Consider the following 21,619-nt stretch of genomic DNA (forward strand, 5'->3'; position numbering starts at 1 on the left):
TAAATCTACTAAATGAAAATACAATAAAAATTCAGGTCAAGTTCCAGCTTGATGGTTTTCGTTCAAGAATTATGCCTTTCGTTACCATACAAATTGATATTTCTTTGGTTTAAGGACAGTACCTCTTAACCAAATCTTTTGAAATTTGAACACAGTGTCTTGGATCATAAAAGTACTGATTAAGTTCAGTATAATGGTTTTGACAATTAAATTATTCACCTTATTTACCTTAAAATTAACATTTGTTTTTTGTGACAATGTGTTAATAAAAGTATCTTTTTCATGACCCCGTCGCAGCGAAGGGGGCATATACATTGTGTTACCCTTGTCGAACTCCGTCTGTGCGTCTGTCCGTGCGTCCGTATGTAGTACGTTCCGAAATTGGTTTTCGTTCTCGAACTTTAGTTTGTCCCAACCAAATGTTATGAAACTTATACACAATGTTCATTATCTAAAAACACATGAATTTGTGTGGCGACTCTTTAACCATTCTAGAGTCATGTCCCTTTATTAGGTTATATGCAAGCGAGGACATCATCTGTGTTCTTAGGACACACTCTCCAAATATTCATATGTTAAGGTAATGTGGGATACTTCCCCAATCTTGGATTGTTAATCAGAAAACAAAAGGTATAAAGTTTTAATCAAGTCAGCAATTTTCAATGCAGTAATGCAATTTACTTATAAGAATTTTCATTTGAATGATCAATTGTATGTGCTTTTATCTTATAGTTACTAAAAAATTTACAAAAGTGGAATATTTTTTATTGATTTAAAATTTTGTTACCCTATTGTTTTAATCAAAGAGAGGTACTTCAGAAATTGTATAATCTATGAAGGAATCTACAGGATTGTTTTCTATTTCCTGTTTGATCTGATTAATCTATACAAAAAGTGTCATTTTTTACAACCCATACCTTGAAAAAAGCTCGTTAACTTATCATTTTATTATATTTTTTGAAAAAGTCGAAAACAAACTGGCAATGCCATGGCCAAAATGATAAACGACTGAAAAGACAAACAACAGTACAGAAAACACAACACTGAGCAACACAAACACCACTAAAAACCAGGGGTGGTCTCATGTGCGCAGAAATGGTAAGTAGATCTGTCATGTTGCTCATGTAAGTACCAAATCAGTTATAAGTTTAATTAAACATTCTATATTTTCACAAAGTATGAAAAAAATCTATCAAAAATTATCGTTTCAAATCCTATAGCACCTTAAAACGGTGTTATGAAACATATAATACAGGTCAGGTTCAATTCAAATTTTCATTTCTTATTTCTTATTTTGAGAACAGGGTTATATGGGTTCGTAGAACACCAATTTCTAATATCACATGACCTAAAATTATTATTCATTTTGCCTAAATATTTAGTATTTTTTTCATTGATAATGTTCTTAAAAATTGATTGCAATGAAATCATCCTTTATGACGATTGTTTTTGTGAAGCAGTTTGAGGAAATCTGGCTAAATACTTTCCTCTGTATAATTCCCCATTTTATGAATATTGAAAAATCTGTGTATTGCTAGTCTATGAGAAACTATAAAACTAATTCCAATAAAAACAGAAAAAGGTCAGCAATGCCATTATGAAGGTCATAGAAAGATGTTGTTAAAGTTAAACTAAAATATAGCCAGTCACTTCAGAGGAATGCAGATTCAAGATGCATATTCCTCTTTTGCAGATATAGAAAAGTTTCTGTTTTGCTAAGGGGACCAAAATGAAATTATTAGAACCATTAATTATACATGGAATGAACAATGGAATCCAGTAAGAGGATTCTGCACAAATTTTATAGAAATACACATGTGGTTTAAGAGAAATTGTAAATAAAAGATGCTTTCCACTTTTGGCAGATATGCCAAAGTCCCATGATAATCCATGGAAAACCCATTCACATAATAAAATAAATGGGGAATGTTTCCATGGGACACAGATGATGCCCCTGTTTTCATATCATATAAAGATATAAAGGACATAACTGAAGAACGATAAATAAAGGCAACAGTAGTATACCGCTATTCGAAATTTATAAATCGATTGAGAAAAAAACAAATCCGGGTTACAAACTTAAACTGAGGGAAACACATCAAATATAAGAGGAGAACAACGACACAACAGAAACACAACACTAAAATGCAACACACACAGAAACGAACTATAATATAACAATGATAAAAGTGATGCTACCGAAATTTTTACTTGATCTGCGTTTTGTGGTAATAAGTATTGTGTATAAGTTTCATAACATTTGGTTGAGGCAAGCTTAAGTAAGATAACGAAAACGATAAATTCAGCAATTTTTCCATTTGTAAACGGGCATAACTCTAGAACAGTAAAAGTGACGCCACCAAAATTCTAACTTGATCTGTATTGTGTGGTAATAAGCATTGTGTATAATTTTCATAACATTTGGTTGAGGCAAACTAAAGTTAGAGAACGGAAACGAAAAATTCAGCAGTTTTTTCCATATGTAAAGGGGCATAACTCTAGAACAGTTAAAGAGCCTCCACCAAAATTCAAACTTGATCTGTGTTTTGTGGTAATAAGCATTGTGTATAGGTTCATAACATTTGGTAAAGGCAAATTAAAGTTAGAGAACGGAAACCAACTTTGGGACGTACAGACGTACGGACGGACGTACAGATGGACAAGGGTAGAACTTAATGCCCCCTCCGCTACGGCGGGGCATAAAAAAACAATAGGTAAACAATGGCATTTTATAAGAAAGATTTTTTGAATATTTCACTGAAAGTTAACCAGGGTTTAAGGAGAAGTTACTGACGCACCTGCCACTTTTTGTAGACAGCAATGTCTATGTTTTACTACAGGAATAATAATAAAAAATTAGAATTAAACATAAAATAGGTGAATGATATCATTAGATTCTTAAGATTCCTCTGTAAGTTCTAGAAATAAATTTAATAAGGATTGACCAACTTGAACAGATGTTATCTCACTGTCATATCTACAGACAATGTTACAAACATAAAAATCAGATCAAGATTACATGTTTATGAGTTACTTCTGGGCATGAAGATATGTAATTGAAACCCATTAGAAACTGTACGTAAAATTTAATCTTTTATTTCTATAACATATTGCAAATATACACAAGCAGATTATTTCTGCAAATAGATTCCTATTGTCTGTAATCCTCCAATCAAGTCTGTATGTTTCACAGTATATTGCAAGACAGTAGACTTGTATAGGAAGTACAACAGTTCTTTCTAATAAAAATGAATAAATAAACGTCTTCTGCACATCTTATGGCCAGTTCAAAAGTCCCAAGTCAGATAAAAATCAACCTTTCATTTCCTTTCTTTCGTCCTTAACATCTGACCTGAACCAGAAAATGCTTCGAAATCTTTTTCCTCCTCCTTCAGAAAAGACAAGTTTCAAAAATTAACTGGATAGTTTGGATCACATGCTTATTGTAACAGGTATATATATATATATATTTTACAGAAATATAAAGACAAGCAAGTGTAATTCAGGTGTTGTCGTTTATTGCTGTACATCATATTTGTGTTTCGTTTACTATTTAGAAGTCTAGTAATAATTTAAAACTAATTCAAGAAACTTTTTTACTCTTAAATCACCAGAACTAAACCTATACAGTGCAAGAAATCTATAGTATCTGCACAAATTAAACAACTGGATTTCTAATTGTTTCTATTGTTTTTAACACGCTTCAGTGTGATTGTCAGGCTTAATTATGACAGTACATGTTTGATTTCTTTGCCAGATTCATTTTATTGATATTTCTCCTTGGCTTTGTTCTTCAATTTATAGTTGTGGCATGACCGTCAGTTTGCAAAGAATTCCACTCAAACCAGTGCGTAAAGGGCTTTAAATTTGCAGTGATGTGAGAGTTCTTATGCTCCGTGTTGATGACCTCATTGTGTCTTTGAGATGAATAAAAGCAATAATAGTGATGTTCCTTTGCTTTTTCTGTTTTGCAATGTATTCCACTCAAACCAGTGCTTAAAGGGCTGTCTTAAACTTGCAGTGAGGTTACAGGGTTTTTGCTCCGTGTTGATGGCCTAATTGTGTCTTTGAGATGAATAGAAGCAATAAAAGTTCTGTTCCTTTGCTTTTTCTGTTTTTTGCTATACATTTACTAGTTTTGTGTCATGGATGGATACCCTATATCCTTTCTTTTCAATTAAACACTTAACTAATAGTTTTAATAGTATTAGGCATTTTTAAAGAAGCTTTGAAATTACATGCACCATAACTTTAGCAGCAACCATTAAAGTATAATCGCAACCTTTGTTTCTGTTGTGGTATAAGATGAATTAAAAATATGTGAGGTAAAATATATGTCAATGAGACTTTGAACCAAAAACCAAGAAGACATTCCCAATTTCCATTCTCAATTTTATCAAAAGTGAATCACTTTACCTCGTTATTATCTGTGATATTCCTTTCTAGTTCTGATAAATGTTATGGTACCTTTCTTATGTTTATAATTTGACATTCTTCTGAAATTAAAATCAAATTAATGTGAATGCAACAACCTTAATTTTTTTTGTTCAACAATAATCAATTGCATTTTTTATTATTGAAATTTTGGGTTTATTCTGCCAAGGTATATCTCGGTCAAGCATGTGCAAATCAAAGTAGAAATCTACTACATATTAGAATACTTCATTTAATAAATTTGAAGCATAATTGATAATTAACATACACTTTACACACAACATATATCAAATAGCACAATCTAGTTCACATACAGGAAATAGTTTCAGATGAAAATGTTGATCAGAAATAAATTAGATAATATGAAATGAAAATGATCAATATCTTAACAGCATATCACTTGAACACAACAGAATATTCATAAAGTCTTTAATAGTCAATGTGCAGGACATAAGGCATGGCATCTGAGTACTGGGTTTCAAGTTGATTGTGTAAAAGGTTGAACAGACCTCAAAGTTAATTGGCTTAATGAAATCATCCAACTATTACTTCATTTATAATCAAGGTATTAATGATTTTCTGATTGTCCCCAAACATACAATGTTGCATGGAACAAAGAAATATCAGGTGTCCGTCTGTTGGTTTGTCTGTCCATTAGGTCATGTGAGCTCTCGTACCCCTACTTTTCTTGACAGATTTTTATAAAAATCATATCAGTTTAGATGATCAGGGTCTTGGACGAGTTCCATAATCAACTCCTATTAATTATTTATATAGAGTGATTCCATTGGGAAATAGAAAAATGGAAAATTGAATTGTAAACAATTGCATGTCTAGATTACTTAATATATCTACATTAAAGATTAAAAAACAAAAAATAATAATATTAAGAGTAATTGCCCTGGGATAGAAAAAAATATGTGCATACAGCAGGACACATGGGAATGCTGTTCCTTCATCAATAGTTTTTTTTACGGTTTAATGTCTATTTGAATATTTTCTCACTTACCTCATGAGATCCTCAATAAAAAAAATAATTCAATATTTTGGCAATCAAAATTTTAATAGGCAATTCATTTGAGTTTTCATAATTCATAAATGATAGCATTTTTCTATTTATTGTGAAAAATACAATATTAATAGTATTGCACTCATTAAACCTGACATTTTAAATTCTGATTCCCATTAATAATAAGCAACTTTTCCTGTAATTGCATTCATTAATCTCATTTCTGTTTACTGATCAATAAAAGAACAGAGTTCCGATGTCCACCTCGTTGCACATATTTATCTATCCAAGGTACAAGGGCAATAACTCTTTCAAAAATATTTGATCAGTAATTGTTTTCGAAAGTGTCAAAGACATTGCAGAATTAAACCTATGTTATAAGTTTCATAAAATTCTGGCAATAATTGTACACATGAAAACGCTGACAATGTAATTTCCATATAATCAATATTTCCAAGGGGTCTTACAGTGATCAGCACTGGTTTTTGAACTCGTCAAAGACATTGATGATATAAACCTATAATATAAATTTCATAAAAATCTGGCAAGAATTGTACATATAATTCATATTTCCAAGGGGCATAACTCTTTTAGAAATTATTGATCGTCTCTGATTTTCAAACTTGTCATAAGACGTTGTTGATATAAACCTATGATTTGAGTTTCATAAAATTTTGGCAAGAATTGTACAAATGAAAGCGCTAACAATGCAATTTTCCATATAGTTAATGTTTCCAAGGGACATAACTCTATAAAAAATAATTGATCAGTACTGATTTTCAAACTCATCAAAGACATTTCTGATATAAACCTATGATATAAACTTCATAAAAATCTGGCACGAATTGAACACATGAGAGTAATAACGATGCTAATTTCCATATAATAAATGTTTCCGAGGGGCATAATTCTTTTAAAAATAAATGATCTGCACTGATTTTCGACCTTGTCCCAGTCATTGCTGATATAAACCTATGATGTAAGTTTCATAGAAATCTGGTAAGAATTGTACACGTGAGAGCGCTAACAAGACTGGACAGACGGACGCCCGGTATTTCTATCTCATCGCAACACGTTCGCAGGGGACAATAATCACAACTGTAACAATTTATAACTTTACCGTGTATAAACATTCATTATCACATACTTCTCCAAAATATAATACATCTTGCATAATGCCTCCCGTGATCCCTTATTGAGTCCCATTTCTGGTAGCATGATATGTTCAATTTATAGAAAAATAAATGGGGAATGTGTCCATGGGACACAGATGATGCCCCCGCTTGCACATAACGTTGAAAAGGGACATAACTTAAGAACTGTGAAAGTGACGCTACCCAAATGTGTACTTGATCTGAGTTTTGTGGTAATAAGCATTATTTATAAGTTTCATAACATTTAGTTGTGGCAAACTTAGTTAGAGAACGGAAATGAAAAATTCAGCAATTTTTCCATTTGTAAAGGGGCATAACTCTAGAACAGTAAAAGTGACGCCACTAAAAATTGAACTTGATCTGTGTTTTGTGGTAATTAGCATTGTGTATAATTTTCATATCATTTGGTTGAGGCAAACTAAAGTTAGAGAACGGAAACGAAAAATTCAGCAATTTTTCTATTTGTAAAGAGACATAACTCTAGAACGGTAAAAGTGATGCCACCAAAATTCAAACTTGATCTGTGTTTTGTGGTAATAAGCATTGTGTTTAAGTTTCATAACATTTGGTTGAGGCAAACTAAAGTTAGAGAACGGAAACCAAATCTGTGCGGACGGACGTACAGACGGACAAGGGTAAAACTTAATGCCCCGCTACGGCGGGGGCATAAAAAAATATGATATTTTATTGATAGGGAAAAGGCCATGTATTAATCTTGATTTAAAACATGCATTTCCATAACATACGGATTTTCTAACCTTTTATGTGGAACTGAGTGTTTTACTTCTGGTGCAGTATCTAGTCCTTTCTTTTTTCCATCTAACTTTTTTACCAGAACCACTGAATGCCTGCAATTAAATATTGAACAAAAGTTTTATATAAACATGTACGAGATAAATTGTAAGGGGGTAAGGAGGCTGGAAATGAATCCATATTCAATTTTTCATGTAATACATATATTGATTTGACATTTTGAAGATTATTGTTCAATAAAATATGTATAATGTTGATAATCAATAGAAAAATACTTGTTAAACCTTTAAGAAAGAAAGACATAACTCTGATGAGACAGCCTAAAAAATATTGTGCATACGATACATTTTTAATCCCACAGTGATTTTTGGATGAAAATTTGCAAACAAGCTTTTTTTCACCTTGTCAATTCAAATATGCTATAAAAAATATACCTTCATGTGCTCCTTTTAGAGATACATGGGGTCAAATTTTAAACATTCACTCAAAATTTCTATTTCTTTAACATTTCTATCCTTTGGACAGACTTATCTATCTTGTTGTAACACCACTGTCCCAGGTTAGGGGAGGGTTGAGAGCTCACAAACATGTTTAACCCCGCCACATTCTTTATTTGCCCGTCCAAAATCAGGAGCCTGTAGTTCAGTGGTTATCATTGGTTCATGCTGTCATATTTGTATTTCGTAAATTGTTTTGATATAAGTAAGGCCGTTAGTTTTCTCAATTGAATTGTTTCATATTTTTTTATGTTAGGGCCTTTTATAGATGACTATAATGTATGGGTATTTCTCATCGTTGAAGTACGTATTTTTACCTATAATTGCTCACATCCACTACCTTTGAACTTTGGTGGATAGTTGTCTAATTGGCAACCATACCACATCTCTTTATTTTCATATTATCTCACTTAGTGTTTCAAAAGATAAATACAAGGGTTTTTTGTAACAACATTTGGATTATCTTCTAAACACAAATATGCTCTTAATATGCGTAAAATATCTTTGGCGAAAATTCATCTTTATTAAATATTCAGGATTTAAAAAAATACAGCATTTTTATTGTATATTTATCTATTTAAAAAAAATCATTAATCAAAAAAGAGGGGTCCATCTTCTTGTTTCCAAGCTAATGATTAAAATCAGTCAAAAAAAGCATTTTTCCCAATATGTCACAGTTTGACATAGTGAAAAACAACATTTTTTATACATTGGTGATGTCATTACCTCCCCTGTAACTGTATCATATGCCCTTGACTATGTTATATTTTATACATACTGCAAAAATCTTGTTTATCCATATGAACTAACGAAATAATTACACTTTATATTTTCATCTCATTTACAGTATATTCAGAAATTATTTAGTGCATTTATTATTGTGATTTTTGAAGAATGGACAAAAATGTGAGATTAATTATTGCAATTTCAGAAAAAAGGGCATACATATATATGCATCAGATTGCAGAATATGTGTTCTTATTATTGGGATACTCCATCAGTCACATTATTTGCATTAATAAAAATCTCACAATAATTTCTAAATATACAGTATTTGGTACCTACTGTAAATGTCTTATCCAGATATTCTGACATGTCAATGAATGTCATTATTAGTGTAGCTAATTTTATAAGATATATTGAAATGGGATCATATTTCATAAAAGATCGTTATTTCAGCTTCAAACAGACTACCCCATCATACTGATTGATTGAAAGTAACAACTGCTTAATTTTGAGTGAAACCTATCATATGCTAGCTAGTTTTTCTTTGGTTCAAATTGTTTTATTTTAAAGGAAGTCATACCTCCTTAACCTGACATTTTGTGTTGATAGTCTTTCGTTTAAAACCTGAATGGTGCTTGTGTAACGGAGAAGCAGCGAAAAACAGATTTCATAGCCTTTCGTTTGACATCCACCAATCAGAGGAATGGATTACAGGTTCAAATCAACTCAGGTTTGAATTTTTGTATGATGACTCAATTTTACCATTACTAGACCATACCAGCGACATCGCGGGTCCGTGACTGAATTAAAGAACCTGCGTCTTATTTAAAGCCTGGATTTTTAGAATTCGTATTGTCATTTGGTAAATTCACACTGATTATAAGGTGCACAGTTATTCCCTGTATAATGACGAAGTTCAGGTGTGATTATTACCCGTGTTTATAGCAAATCCTGAATACACCGTTTGGTTGTGCGTCTGACAGAAGCGGAACGTACAGATTAGGTAACAGGGACCAGGTAATTTTGTGACATATATTATTGGATTCGACCCGGAACTTGCTAATTATTGGTAATATAAATTATGTGGAAAACAAAGGGCCTGGAATTGTGTAAATTTTAATCTTCACCATTGTCTTATATTATTCATACATACAATTAAATTCTGCGGGCAGTACGTCGACTGACCATGCGCGAAAGCGTATAAGACACGGATCGATAACGGTCTCCGAATTTGGATATGTTCTCAAAAATTGGCGTTTTCTGTTGAAAAAAGGTTGTTTCAAAGACAAATTTAGGAAGTACAAAACACTACATGTATACGTCATATCACAAATATTTCCGACTTTGTATGGTTTCAGAGGAGTTGCGGCTCAATGAAATCGCTCTCTTCTTTTAGTAGTATAGATATTTAGGGACAAATAATGACCATCTAATCCCTTAATTCTTCTTTTTTCGTATAATGATAAATTTGTATCAAAATATTTGTCTGCATAATACTTGAGAGTGGAACATATTTATAGTAATAAATGTTTTTTCGAATGAGGGTGTTTCTCTGTTACAACCTCACCATAGGACAAGAGCCCTGAGATGAGATGTACCAGTAGTGGTTATATATCCTCAAGTTTAAAAGACATATGATCATCTGTGATGTACCCAGGCTACTGACGTCATGCATTCTCTTTCTACTTGCCTGAGAAAAATCAATATCACTTTAGTGGGGTGAGATGCAAATTCATCATACAGAAAGATCAAAGGAAAATCTCAGAACATAGCAATATATCATTGTATGTCGTAAAAAATGTTTAAACATTACACTGACTTGTTCTTGATACATTGTAACAGTAGTTTATAGTAGTAGTTCATAACAAAACTGGCCTAAATATTTTAACTGCCTCTGTGATTAGTAATTTCTGCATGAATTACAAGACTTTTTTCCACAAATTAAATATTTTTTTCATTTTTTGTTATTCAGGAGGTCAATTTTTATTACAATAGCAAGATATTTAACCTCCTGACAGGGGACTTTTATATACTGACTTTGACTAAATTTTACTAACATTTAAGCATAATATTACCATAGTATTGTTATAAGATATAGTCACATGCTGTCTGTATCTGAAATTTTATCAGCATTCAATATCATGAGAAAACAACAAAATCAGCACATGCACATTAGAAAATTCTTTGATCTGGTAAGCTAGAATAATGATAAGCATAAAGGCTATGTGTGTAAATCAGTATTCAAAAGTATGAAAATCTGACAATGTTATATGGCAAAATTTAGTAAAATACACTTCAAGAATTCGTTTTTTTAAACACATTTATACCAACATGACAAAACTATCTCAAACTTACAAGACACAAAAAGAAAAAGCAAATTTGACTCTAATTATCTAAATATTGTTGGGCACATTTTTATTTCATAATGCAAAATATCTTATTTCTTATGAAAAAATATACAATTCTATTTTATAATGCAAAATAACTATTTCTCACAAAAAAATATACAAAGGTAAAATTCTTTATCCCATAAAGGTACTAATTATAATTGCTTGACTGAGAATTTGAGACAAGTCAGTATTTACCACCAAGAATAAGTATGAGATGAAAAAATATTGTAAGATATCAAAGTTATACCTAACAATAAAATGTAATATATCTTTAACAAAGCTGTGTAAACTAACATGAATATAAAAAAGAGGGTGTGGTATGATTGCCAATGAGACAACTCTTCACAAGAGACCAAATGACACAGAAATTAACAACTATAGGTCACCGTACGGCCTTCAACAATGAGCAAACCCCATACCGCATAGTCAGCTATAAAAAGGCCCCGAAATGACAAATGTAAAATGTTTATTTCAGCACTAAATACAACATCAATATAGAAAATGTCTAACAAGCTGATATTATGATTTAATGAAATTTTACTTTTTAGGAATCTATTGATTTAGTGACGTTTGTACGTAAATAAAATGTATTTAATTTTAATGATCAAGCCACTTTAAAGATATTTAAGAAATAATTCATGGAAGCCATAGATGTGTTGGAAATTTACACATGGCCTGGGCCGTGATATTCGAATTTTATCCTGAGCGTTAGCGAGGGATAAAATTAACGAATATAACGGCCCAGGCCATGTGTAAATTTCCAACATCTCTATGGCTTCCATGAATTATTTCGATTCTAATAGGACAAAAACGATCATTAAAAAACTGAAGCGAGGGTGGGTGTGCCGTGTGTGTTTAACTCTTTGAACTCTCAAACCAAATATTTGCCGTTTTGAATTTACATTTTTTCTTGTAAGCTACCGTCAAATTCACTGTTGACATTTTGTAACTAAGGAGCCGCCATGTTGACTTGTTAAAATCATTAAATTTGAGAATAATGCAATAGAATAGAAAAAAAACCCAACACATACCTCAAAACTTCATTTTAATGCAATATTATCCAAATTTGGAGGGTTAGCGCAACGGAAAACCTTCAGCTTTGGCTTTTATATTCGTATGACGTCATGTTTTAAAATTACGTTAATGCGCCAAAAACATAAATAAAATTTCGCGGAATTTTATTTTATTTTTATTTTGCACATTTTTCCGAGCTCTAATGCATTAATTCTTTTTGGTATACCTCAGAATAAGAATAAAAATTCTGTAGGGTTTTTTAAATTGCAATATTTTTAACACAGCGAAATCGGCATGGCGTTTGCACATGGGTTACGATACATGTGGATTTACGTGGGAGGTATATTTTAATAGCTATTATTATGTACATCTCTGAGTCTGCGCTAAGTATAGATATATCGAGAATTTTATCACGATGTTGTTTACAAAGCGAAAGAAGCACGTCATATTAGAATTTTTAATTTTGTTGCCTATATGGTTCTGCAAAGAGTCAGCAAATTGATTTGTTTTTCAATCAGCAAACATTATTTTTAAATGCTGCTAATATGCTAATATGCAGAGCAAGTATTTATAGGATAATATTTGCAAATCAATGTGAATTGCTTTGCTTGGTAAGTTGAAAATAGTCAACAAACGATGTTCATTTCAAGCCTAAATCTCTCCAAAAAAGTTCATAATAAAACATTCTCAGCAAAGTGTGAAACTCAGCTCAAAAGGTTGTTCGCAATTAATGTTTGATATTTCATAACATACTCTTTATGTTGAAATTCTCTGGAAATCAATACCTTTAGTCAAAGTTGGCCTTAGATGGATTTGGAAATTTTTTTAGGTCCTTTTCGATTTATAGCTTTTCAACGTTTTCGGTCCTTATACATCTTTGGCTTTCAAATATTCGGATTTGAGCGTTCCTTATGAAGGTAAATCCAGAAAAGCGCTTCGGAAGGATGAAATTTATAACGTGTTCTTTTCATTTTTTTTTTTTTTTACCATAAAACATTCAGTTCATATTTCCCGCATTATGTATTTTTAAAAGTGAATAAATGGAAAGTGGGGAATACGTTAATCAGACATTAGTGTAAAGATACAAAACAACTAAAAGACATTTATCTATACTTCAAATGCCCAAGTGGCCTCACGTTTTTATTTTAAATCATGCGAAAAATAAATATATTTCATATAGGAATTCCGGCATGTCCCAAAATATTGTAATAAAATCATTACTCAATACACTATGTTCTGCCTATAATAAAATGTCTCACTGAAGATTTTTCGAAAACCGTCTCAACCTTCAATAAAATGATGAACAGAGTTACTGTCCAATAGCTAATGAGTGGCAATTATTTCAAGCAGATTAAATTGGTAATTAAATTATATAAGTTGTAACAATCAATGCCTTCTTTGTCTTGAAAATTTCTTATTTTCAGGCAATAAATTATGAGTCAGAATAAAAGCAAAAATTTGATATGAAGTCTTAATAAAAATGAATTCACAATCACACAACGTAGGTGAAAATATGATAATTACAAATTTTCTTTACCTGCAAGGAATGGTGTTGAAATTAAGAATGAAAACTTTATTCACAACTTTAATCTTCAGAATATAAATGTTGAACTTCAAATTAAAAAAAAAGTTTTTGATCTTTCAGATTTTTTATTGAAATTTGATAAGTCCAAAAAGATATATTTGACTAAATATTTTTTTATTTTACTAGCACTACTACAGTTATATCCCCATTGTAAAGATTGGATAATTTATTCTTACATTTTTTTGACTAAATGTAAAGGAACACAGTATGATTAGTTTGTGTATACAACTACAATTTGGTTAAAGAGAGAAAAACAAAGTATTTGTACAGAATAGTTTTAACATTTTTCAGCTGAATTGTAACATGTTTTCAAAAGCTCCTTTAATTACATGTGTGCTTTTTCAAGGTTTATCATTGTTTGACTAAGTTTTAGTTACAGAGAAGTAATATTAAATGACAAGATCAATAAAAATGATCCAACAAAAATAAATTCGTAATTAATATAAAGGGCAAATCCAGTACTTTAACTCAGTGTTATCACAAAAGAGACTGTTGTTCTCATTTATAAATTAAAGGAAAATCTTGTTATCCATATCAATGATTAAAAAGCGTATGTTTTTCATATCAATATGTCATTTGCATTTGCAAGTTAAGAAAAATCCTTTTCCTTAAAAAATTAAATCAGTAACTGAATTTTCCATTATAATTTACAATACTACATAATGTAAGTTATCTTTCCATGAATTGTACCAACAGAAAAGAAATAAGTATGGAATAAGTCTTGATACCATGTCTTTTGTTTTTCTTACACTCAAATTTATTTGATAATTTCAGTGCATGTGAAATTTTGAAAATCAAAAAAGGAATTGTCTTGCCTAAATAAATTGAAATAAAACTTATGTATGAAGGGGAAAATATGTAACTTCATACAACTTCGTTAACTCTTGACAGGCAAGAACTTTGTGTGCCATGTATATAAACTGAAAATCTAAACCTTTAATTCTACTGCTATTAAAACAAAGCTTTTCTAGTAAAATATTACTTTTACCATATATCACCCATGAAGACACCAATATTATAAATAAATAAGTCATAAGTCTCAATATTCTGCTCTTAATAAATTACTAGATTTCTGTCATTGAGGGTCATGATGGCTATGATAGAAACCGGTCTTTTATATACATGTATATGTAAAATGTTCTTCGTTTATATGAAATCCGATGTTAATCCACGACATATATAAGACGCTTAAACACTGCTGTCAGGCTAATATGTGCATTGGAGATTGAAATGCAATTTGCCTATACCAAGCATCTGCTTATCTCTTTTTGATACATAGATCCATATCTACATCCTCATCTTCTTTTTTCTCTGGTCTTTTTGGTTCTTGATAACCATCTGGAGGTGCAAAATCAACCTGTAAAGACATTGGAACAACAAATTTATGATGTAATAAACACCAATAGTTGAGTTTTGTTATAGACATGTATATATCAAGTGTATATTATTTTCCTGTGTTATTTTAACGGTATTCATCTTCCATTTTCTTTTACATACTGCATGTTGTGATCAATTATCTATATACTGTTTTCCAAATTTTGCTTTCTTAATGATTGTATCTTGTTTGTGCATTGTATTTTCACTGTGAATTTCAACAAGGCAAACAATTTATGCATGAAAACAAGGAAAATAATAACTACGAGTGTTGCATAAAATAACCCTTTACCATCCTGTTTGACTCTAACAACTGTTGAATTTTTACAGCACATTAAATTTCTGTCATTTTTCAATTTCAAAGCAAGTTTATTGTTTAAAATAAGTTTGAAACTGACTCTCAAGAGTAAATGATTGATAGAACATCAAAAGTAAAGCTACTTTTTATTTTGTAACGTTTTGATCATGAAAATATCTTATTCCCCATTTGGAACAGTCTAGGATTAGGTCAATTTTTTGGCACATTGAAACAAAATCTTGCTTAATACTATTGCTACAAATGCCATCAAGCATTCTATGATAGGGGTTAAAATTGTGTAGTTTACTTTCTTATTATGTAAGCTCCCAGGTTTTGCAGTTAGACTACAATCCACTTAAAACCAAGACTAAGAAATAATTGTCTAAATGCCACTGTATTGACCATAACATTGAACTTAGATTTTGTGTTTATTTTTATTTTTTGAGTTGCTGACAACACTTCGTCCTACTTTCTGTTCTGATTGTTGTCTATCCCAATTCTCGTTCTATTTACATTGACAATGTTTTATGTTGTAGCAAATAAAATTGGTTGTGAAGACCAGTAATAATTAATTTAAACAGTAAACAAAAATTGAAACCGTCGAATCTAAATATGTTTACCGTATCTGGGCATTTAATGTAGTTGATTAGGTTAACTTACATCCAAATCACATTCTGTAACAGATATAGCATCATCAGGTTTGGTTTCAAGTACACATAGTTTATACTCCTGGAATAAAACAGAACTTTAATCATCTGGGCTCGGTTGTTCAAAAGTGTCATTAGGCTAACGATGTCGTTAAAGTGTCGTTAGCCAGTCGTTAAATTTAACGTAATCGTTAAGTGTTGTTCAAAATGTTTAACACTTAACGCAGTCGTTGAATCTGTGTTAAACCTAATCACTTTATATACCTCGATGAAATCCCTAACGCAGTGTTAAAGATGACCGCCTTAGCTCACACGAATGTAGCAGTTCAACGCAAAGAAAGAACATTTATAAATAAAGAAGAACTTTCATTCAACTACACTGACACAGAACTAAGAGCATTTTGGAGGGAAGACATTTTATACTTATCCAATCTAGTCAGGGACAAGTTATCTCGTCAGACAAACAAGAATCATGCTCTCAGTGTAGAGCAACAGATTATGGTCACATTGTGATTTTTGCCAGTGGAAGTTTCCTCCAAGTTAAAGGTGACAAATTTGGTAAGACTATTTACTTTTAAATGCCTTAATTGTTTACATATGTTTTCTCATGTTTTGTTTCAATTTGAAAACTTTTAGCAAAATCTAAGTGCCAATTCATAGTATATATATGCATTTATGCATATATATTTTCATGTTACAAAGTAACTGGCCAGTAATTATCATGCAATAGTTGTGCATCTCTACCTTGTATGTTTGGACGAAAGCACAGTGCCAAGAGTGGTAGATTCTGTTTATACGCCCTTTGTGAAAAGAGGAACGAGTTCATTCAGTGGCACACTAACTAAACCAAACCAAAGCTGAATTTTACGAGATTGCAGGGTTTCCAAACATCTTGGGTGCTATTGATGGGACACATATCAGAAACGATACCGCATCATCACGAAGCCTCATTTATCAACAGAAAAAGCTACCCAAGCTTGAATGTTCAAGCAGTATGTGATGCAAAGTGTAATGTTCTTCTGTTTTCATCTTCACATTTGAACTGTCACATTGTAAACAAATTTGCTGTTCCCCCTGAATTAAAAATAAATTTTAGGAACCAGTTTCTCTATAATCTGTTCCATATAACGAAGTCTTTTAAATTAACTCTGCCCTGGGAAATACTAAAAATTTTACTCTTCCCACCCTACATAAAGAATTCCATCGTTATTAAAAAAATATTTTCCAGCTCAAACAATGTGTTTATTTATTTTGTTTTACAGGAAAAATTGTATAACTTTTTCATTAGATATAATTCCCCCCCCCCTTTCAATTTTGTAATATACACAAATCAAACTATTTACACACATACACAAAAAACAGAATTGCTAGCTGAAGCTGTACTTGGGTATAATATAAAAAAAGAGAAGAGATAGGAATAGTGTTTAATGTCTTAAATTAAACATGTTGACAGGAAAAATTATTTAAATAAATTAAATTTAAGAGGATATATATGATCATATATTACTATTTCCAGCAAATATATATGTATAGTATTATACATATCTCTGTTTCAAGGGATAACCTTTGTGCTGAATAGGATATAGATTAGCATCACGAAAGAAAGACTCTGGATTAATTAGACTTATGTTTTATAATCCTTGGCCCCTCCCTTTTAAGAAATGTCTTTTATTGGTTACAAGTTTATGATAATTAGTAAAAATTGTAAGCTTTACAAATATTAACTGAAATTGCTACTATAGCTGTGTTTTGTCTATAGCTATGTTTTAATTGAAAATAACTTTTTCTTTACTTTGTTTTTCAGGAAGATTTAAAAACATAAATGCAAACTGGACAGGTTGTTGTTATGATTTCCATGTTTTCCGAACATCACAGGTGAGTGTAAATGGTCAATAAATAATTTTTAATCAGCTTCATTAGTCCAGAATAGTAAACAGATCATATTTTTAAATAATATTGAGAACACTTAAGTGTGAATCTATTAGTCCCAGGTGGTATATATATTTCTGTTTTATGTTGACAAGCTAGGGGTAGGTGCAAAATATTTTTACTTTTCTCAAAGAGGTCCAATGTTTTTGGTTCATATCATCCATCAAAAAGAATGAACCCCCAACCTATAGTTTATGTTAAATAAATAAATGGAGATGTGGTATGATTGCCAATGAGATATTTATTTAGCAATACCAATTAAATTAATAAACATGTATATTCTTTACTATAAATATAATTCCTCATGCAGGTTTGTGCTCACGTGGAGAGAAATGGCAATTGGGAAAATGGTATCTTACTTGGCGATAGTGGCTATCCGTGCATGTCTTTTTTATGACACTTTTTCTGAATCCTATTGAACAACACCATAGAAGGTACAACAGATGTCAGCCGGCCACAAGATATGTTATAGAAAGGACATTTGGCAGATGGAAGAGAAGGTTCCACATATTGCATTCTGAAGTAAGTGATTATTTAGATGGGTTTTTTTTCTTCAAAATTGGGAATCGTAATATTTTTTTCAGGAAATTACCATCCCCCCCTCCACCCCCCCCCCCCCTTAATATTTAATAGTTGTTCCCTTCTTTGATATGTGAATAATTTAAATATTAGAAGTACATTTGCACCTGAGATGTGTCTTAGTATATATTATTGTCCGTTACAACAAGAACTATTCCTGTCATCTAATTTTTTTTATATGTAAACTTAATATTACAAAACTTATACATTTTTTAGGCTGTTTGCAACAGCTAGCACAAATCAGTGGTCAAGGAGAGAAAAAAAGAAAAAAATTGTATAGTACTATACAAATCTTTGTTTACATGCATCTTATTCTTCCTTCAACTACACTCTTGTGCAACCCTGTATGGTAATTATTTTTTTTTGTAGATTCGTATGGATCCCAAAAAGGTAACCAAAATAGTTTGGTTTGTGCCATTCTTCACAACATCTACATACAACTAAATGATCCAGATATAGCAGCAGAAGAGCCGGTTAACGAGGATGTAGAAAATGGAATCAACTACAATGGACAACGGGATGGAAGAGGGATTAGGGAACACATTGCTGGAATTTATTTATTTTAACCGTCATTAAAGTTAAAGCATCTATTGCACTTTTTTAATTTTTATCTAATTAAAAAAACTGCAGGACCAGGATTATCTACGATTTCATAGAATTGTTAAGCTTTGAATGGTCAAGAAATTATAGTTTGACAATTGCCAAAATCTCGCACCAACAATGAAAAAGAAATTAAATTCAAGAATTTCTACCTTGGGACCCTCTTACTCGACAGGCACTTGGGCTGTGGCTGATCAAGTTAAATAGTGCAGCGTTAAGATTTCATTTTACAGCAAGTTCTTATCCATACAACATCAAATTCTCCAAACAGCAGAAAACATTCAGACATATCATAAGACAACCACTGACGTGTTTCGTGACTTGTGACGCTTGAAGCACCTGGATATGTGTTGAGGTTCTTGTAACTCCTGTTTTAAGAAAGGAGTAGGTCCGGTAAGGGCCGATTTCGACCTCAAAATTCAAGTTCATCTAATGAAAGATTTTGGACACTTTTTAAACACTTAAGTGTCTACTTCAGTCGATTCAATCAGTTTATGTGAAAGATTTGAACTGATTTAGTCATTAAAGGCGCTCAAATTCAAGCTTAAATATGAAAAATCTATCAAATATGCCATAATATGTCACTTTTCAGATGGTTTTTGTCAAAAATGAAAGTGGCCGCATCCGTGTTCATTTTCAACCTTTATATATATTATGTATTATCATCAAATACAACTTACATTTAAATATTAAGAATGAACACAAATGCGGCCACTTCCATTTCAGACGGAAACCGTCTAAAAATTAACCAAAATGCTAAAATTTCGAAGATTTCAGTAATTTAGCATGACTTAATGATGCTAGTACCCGATACATGTGCATTGTATTGTCAAAAACAGCCCATATTTATGTAACAGAAGTATTCTTCTTTCCAATAAATAGCTAAAAATTTACATTTTAACAATTTTGTAAAACTGCTATATTTTGGGGCCAGAAAGGGGTCTTACTGGGCCTACTCCTTTATAATTCTACTATTTAGCTCACCTGGATCAGTGTGGCCTATTGCCATTACTAGTCACGTCCGTTTCCATTAAAATAGTAGATTCGGTATGCTTGCCAATGAGACAAAATCTTCTAGATTTCAAATGACATATATATGAGCAATTACAGGTCACTGTACAGCCTTCAACAATGAGAAAAATCAATACCTTATAGTCATATACAGAAACATTTTGGTGACCAATGAAATAAGACTCAACATTGGAATTATTATCTATTAACATCAGTCTAAAGTTATCATATTTGACATCATCAAAATGTTTTTTTTGTTTTTTTTTTATTCAACAACAACAAATTGCACTTTCTGCTGTTAACAACGTTCTTCATTAGTCCAGCATTCCAGTGAAGAGTCCCTGTTTGTTAATACCAGAAATCCAGGGCTGTTTTCTGGTAAGCATCATTATATTGAACCAACATTAGTTTTAATTACAGCTAAATTATAACATTATCAGCAATGAAATAAACAAGTATGTATCAATGAGACTTATTTATTTAACAATTTACTATATATATGTATCATCTAGCAATTTTTTTTTTTTTTTAGTATTATTTCCGGAAAATTTTCATATTTCTTCCGTAAACGTGTTAATTGTTTTTCTATCAAAATGTTAACACCTCTTCATTGTAAGGACTACAGAAATGACAAAAAACAACGCAAAATCCAAATTGCTAACAGTCTTCATTTATAAGTTAATCATCAATTTCAATCAAATAGAATTTAATATGTGATAATTGAACATAAATCAATATAATATATGTAGCATTTTAATAAATGGATTTTGTAATAAAAATGGTGTTTTGGAAAAGGCAAACATTAACGTAAAAAGATTCAAAACATTTAAATATAAAACAACTTGAAAACATTTCTCATGTTTTAACACTCACTGACCCAAAACTGACAGTAGTTCTAGGGCATCAGAATCTAAATTGTCATATTTGCAAAGCAATTTATTTAGAAGATCTAGTTCAAGTATGTTCTTCTCAAGTTCTTTTTCAAGAACTGCACGTTGGAACGAATAAAAGTCTTCATCTTTTTTCTTCTTCGTGGGTGTTGGCTGTATGCTGTAAGAAAGAGAGCACAATATTAAAAATAATTAATAGCCAATATAAGAGTGAATTTACATATTCAAGTTTTGGCAACTTTTCAACAGTTCTTTTTTTCCTGGAGTGTGTCTCAACAGTGGTATTCTAATTGGACAATTATATCCTGCTTTTTATTATTTTTGTTTTTGTTTGCTCATTTAAAATTTTAGTAGCCATCGTAGTGCATTATTGTTAGATGTTTTTTTTCTGCTTTGTATCAATCTGATGAGTTAAGCCCTTTTCAACTGATTTTTATAGTTTGTTCGTATGTTGTGCTGCAACATCACTGCATGTCCCAGGTAAGCAGAAGGTTGAGCGCTCACAAACATGTTTAAACGCGCCACATTCTGTCCCAAGTCAGTAGCCTGTAGGTCAGTGGTTTTCGTTGGTTCATGTCTGTTAATTTTTTTTATTTGATTTTCGTAAATTGTTTTGTTATAAATTAGGCCATTAGTTTTCTAAATTCAATTGTTTCATGTTTTTCATTACAGGGTCTTTTCTAGCCGACTATACGATATGGGTTTTTCTCATTGTCGAAGGCAGTACGG

General features: G+C 31.3%; 1 protein-coding gene across 22 annotated transcripts in view; it reads right to left on the bottom strand.

Moving 5' to 3' along the window:
• The window catches only part of LOC127711442 (ubiquitin recognition factor in ER-associated degradation protein 1-like), a 410,122-nt gene that overhangs the window by 347,547 nt on the left and 40,956 nt on the right, over window positions 1–21,619 (bottom strand). For 18 of the 22 annotated variants that reach the window (XR_007986703.1, XR_007986702.1, XR_007986704.1 and 15 more), the window contains one exon: window positions 15,895–15,963. The exons of 3 other annotated variants lie outside the window; for them this stretch is intronic. Coding sequence is in view for 16 of the 19 variants with exons in the window: in XM_052217501.1 (XP_052073461.1) it covers window positions 15,895–15,963 (69 nt within the window). In the remaining 3 variants the exon portion in view is untranslated. Of the gene's footprint in view, window positions 1–3,071; window positions 3,390–4,416; window positions 4,497–15,894; window positions 15,964–21,619 lie in introns of those variants that run through there. One more of the 22 variants, XM_052217516.1, reaches the window with a different exon arrangement.

The sequence above is a fragment of the Mytilus californianus genome, unplaced genomic scaffold, assembly GCF_021869535.1.
Source record: "Mytilus californianus isolate M0D057914Y unplaced genomic scaffold, xbMytCali1.0.p SCAF_8, whole genome shotgun sequence".
Taxonomy (NCBI): domain Eukaryota; kingdom Metazoa; phylum Mollusca; class Bivalvia; order Mytilida; family Mytilidae; genus Mytilus; species Mytilus californianus.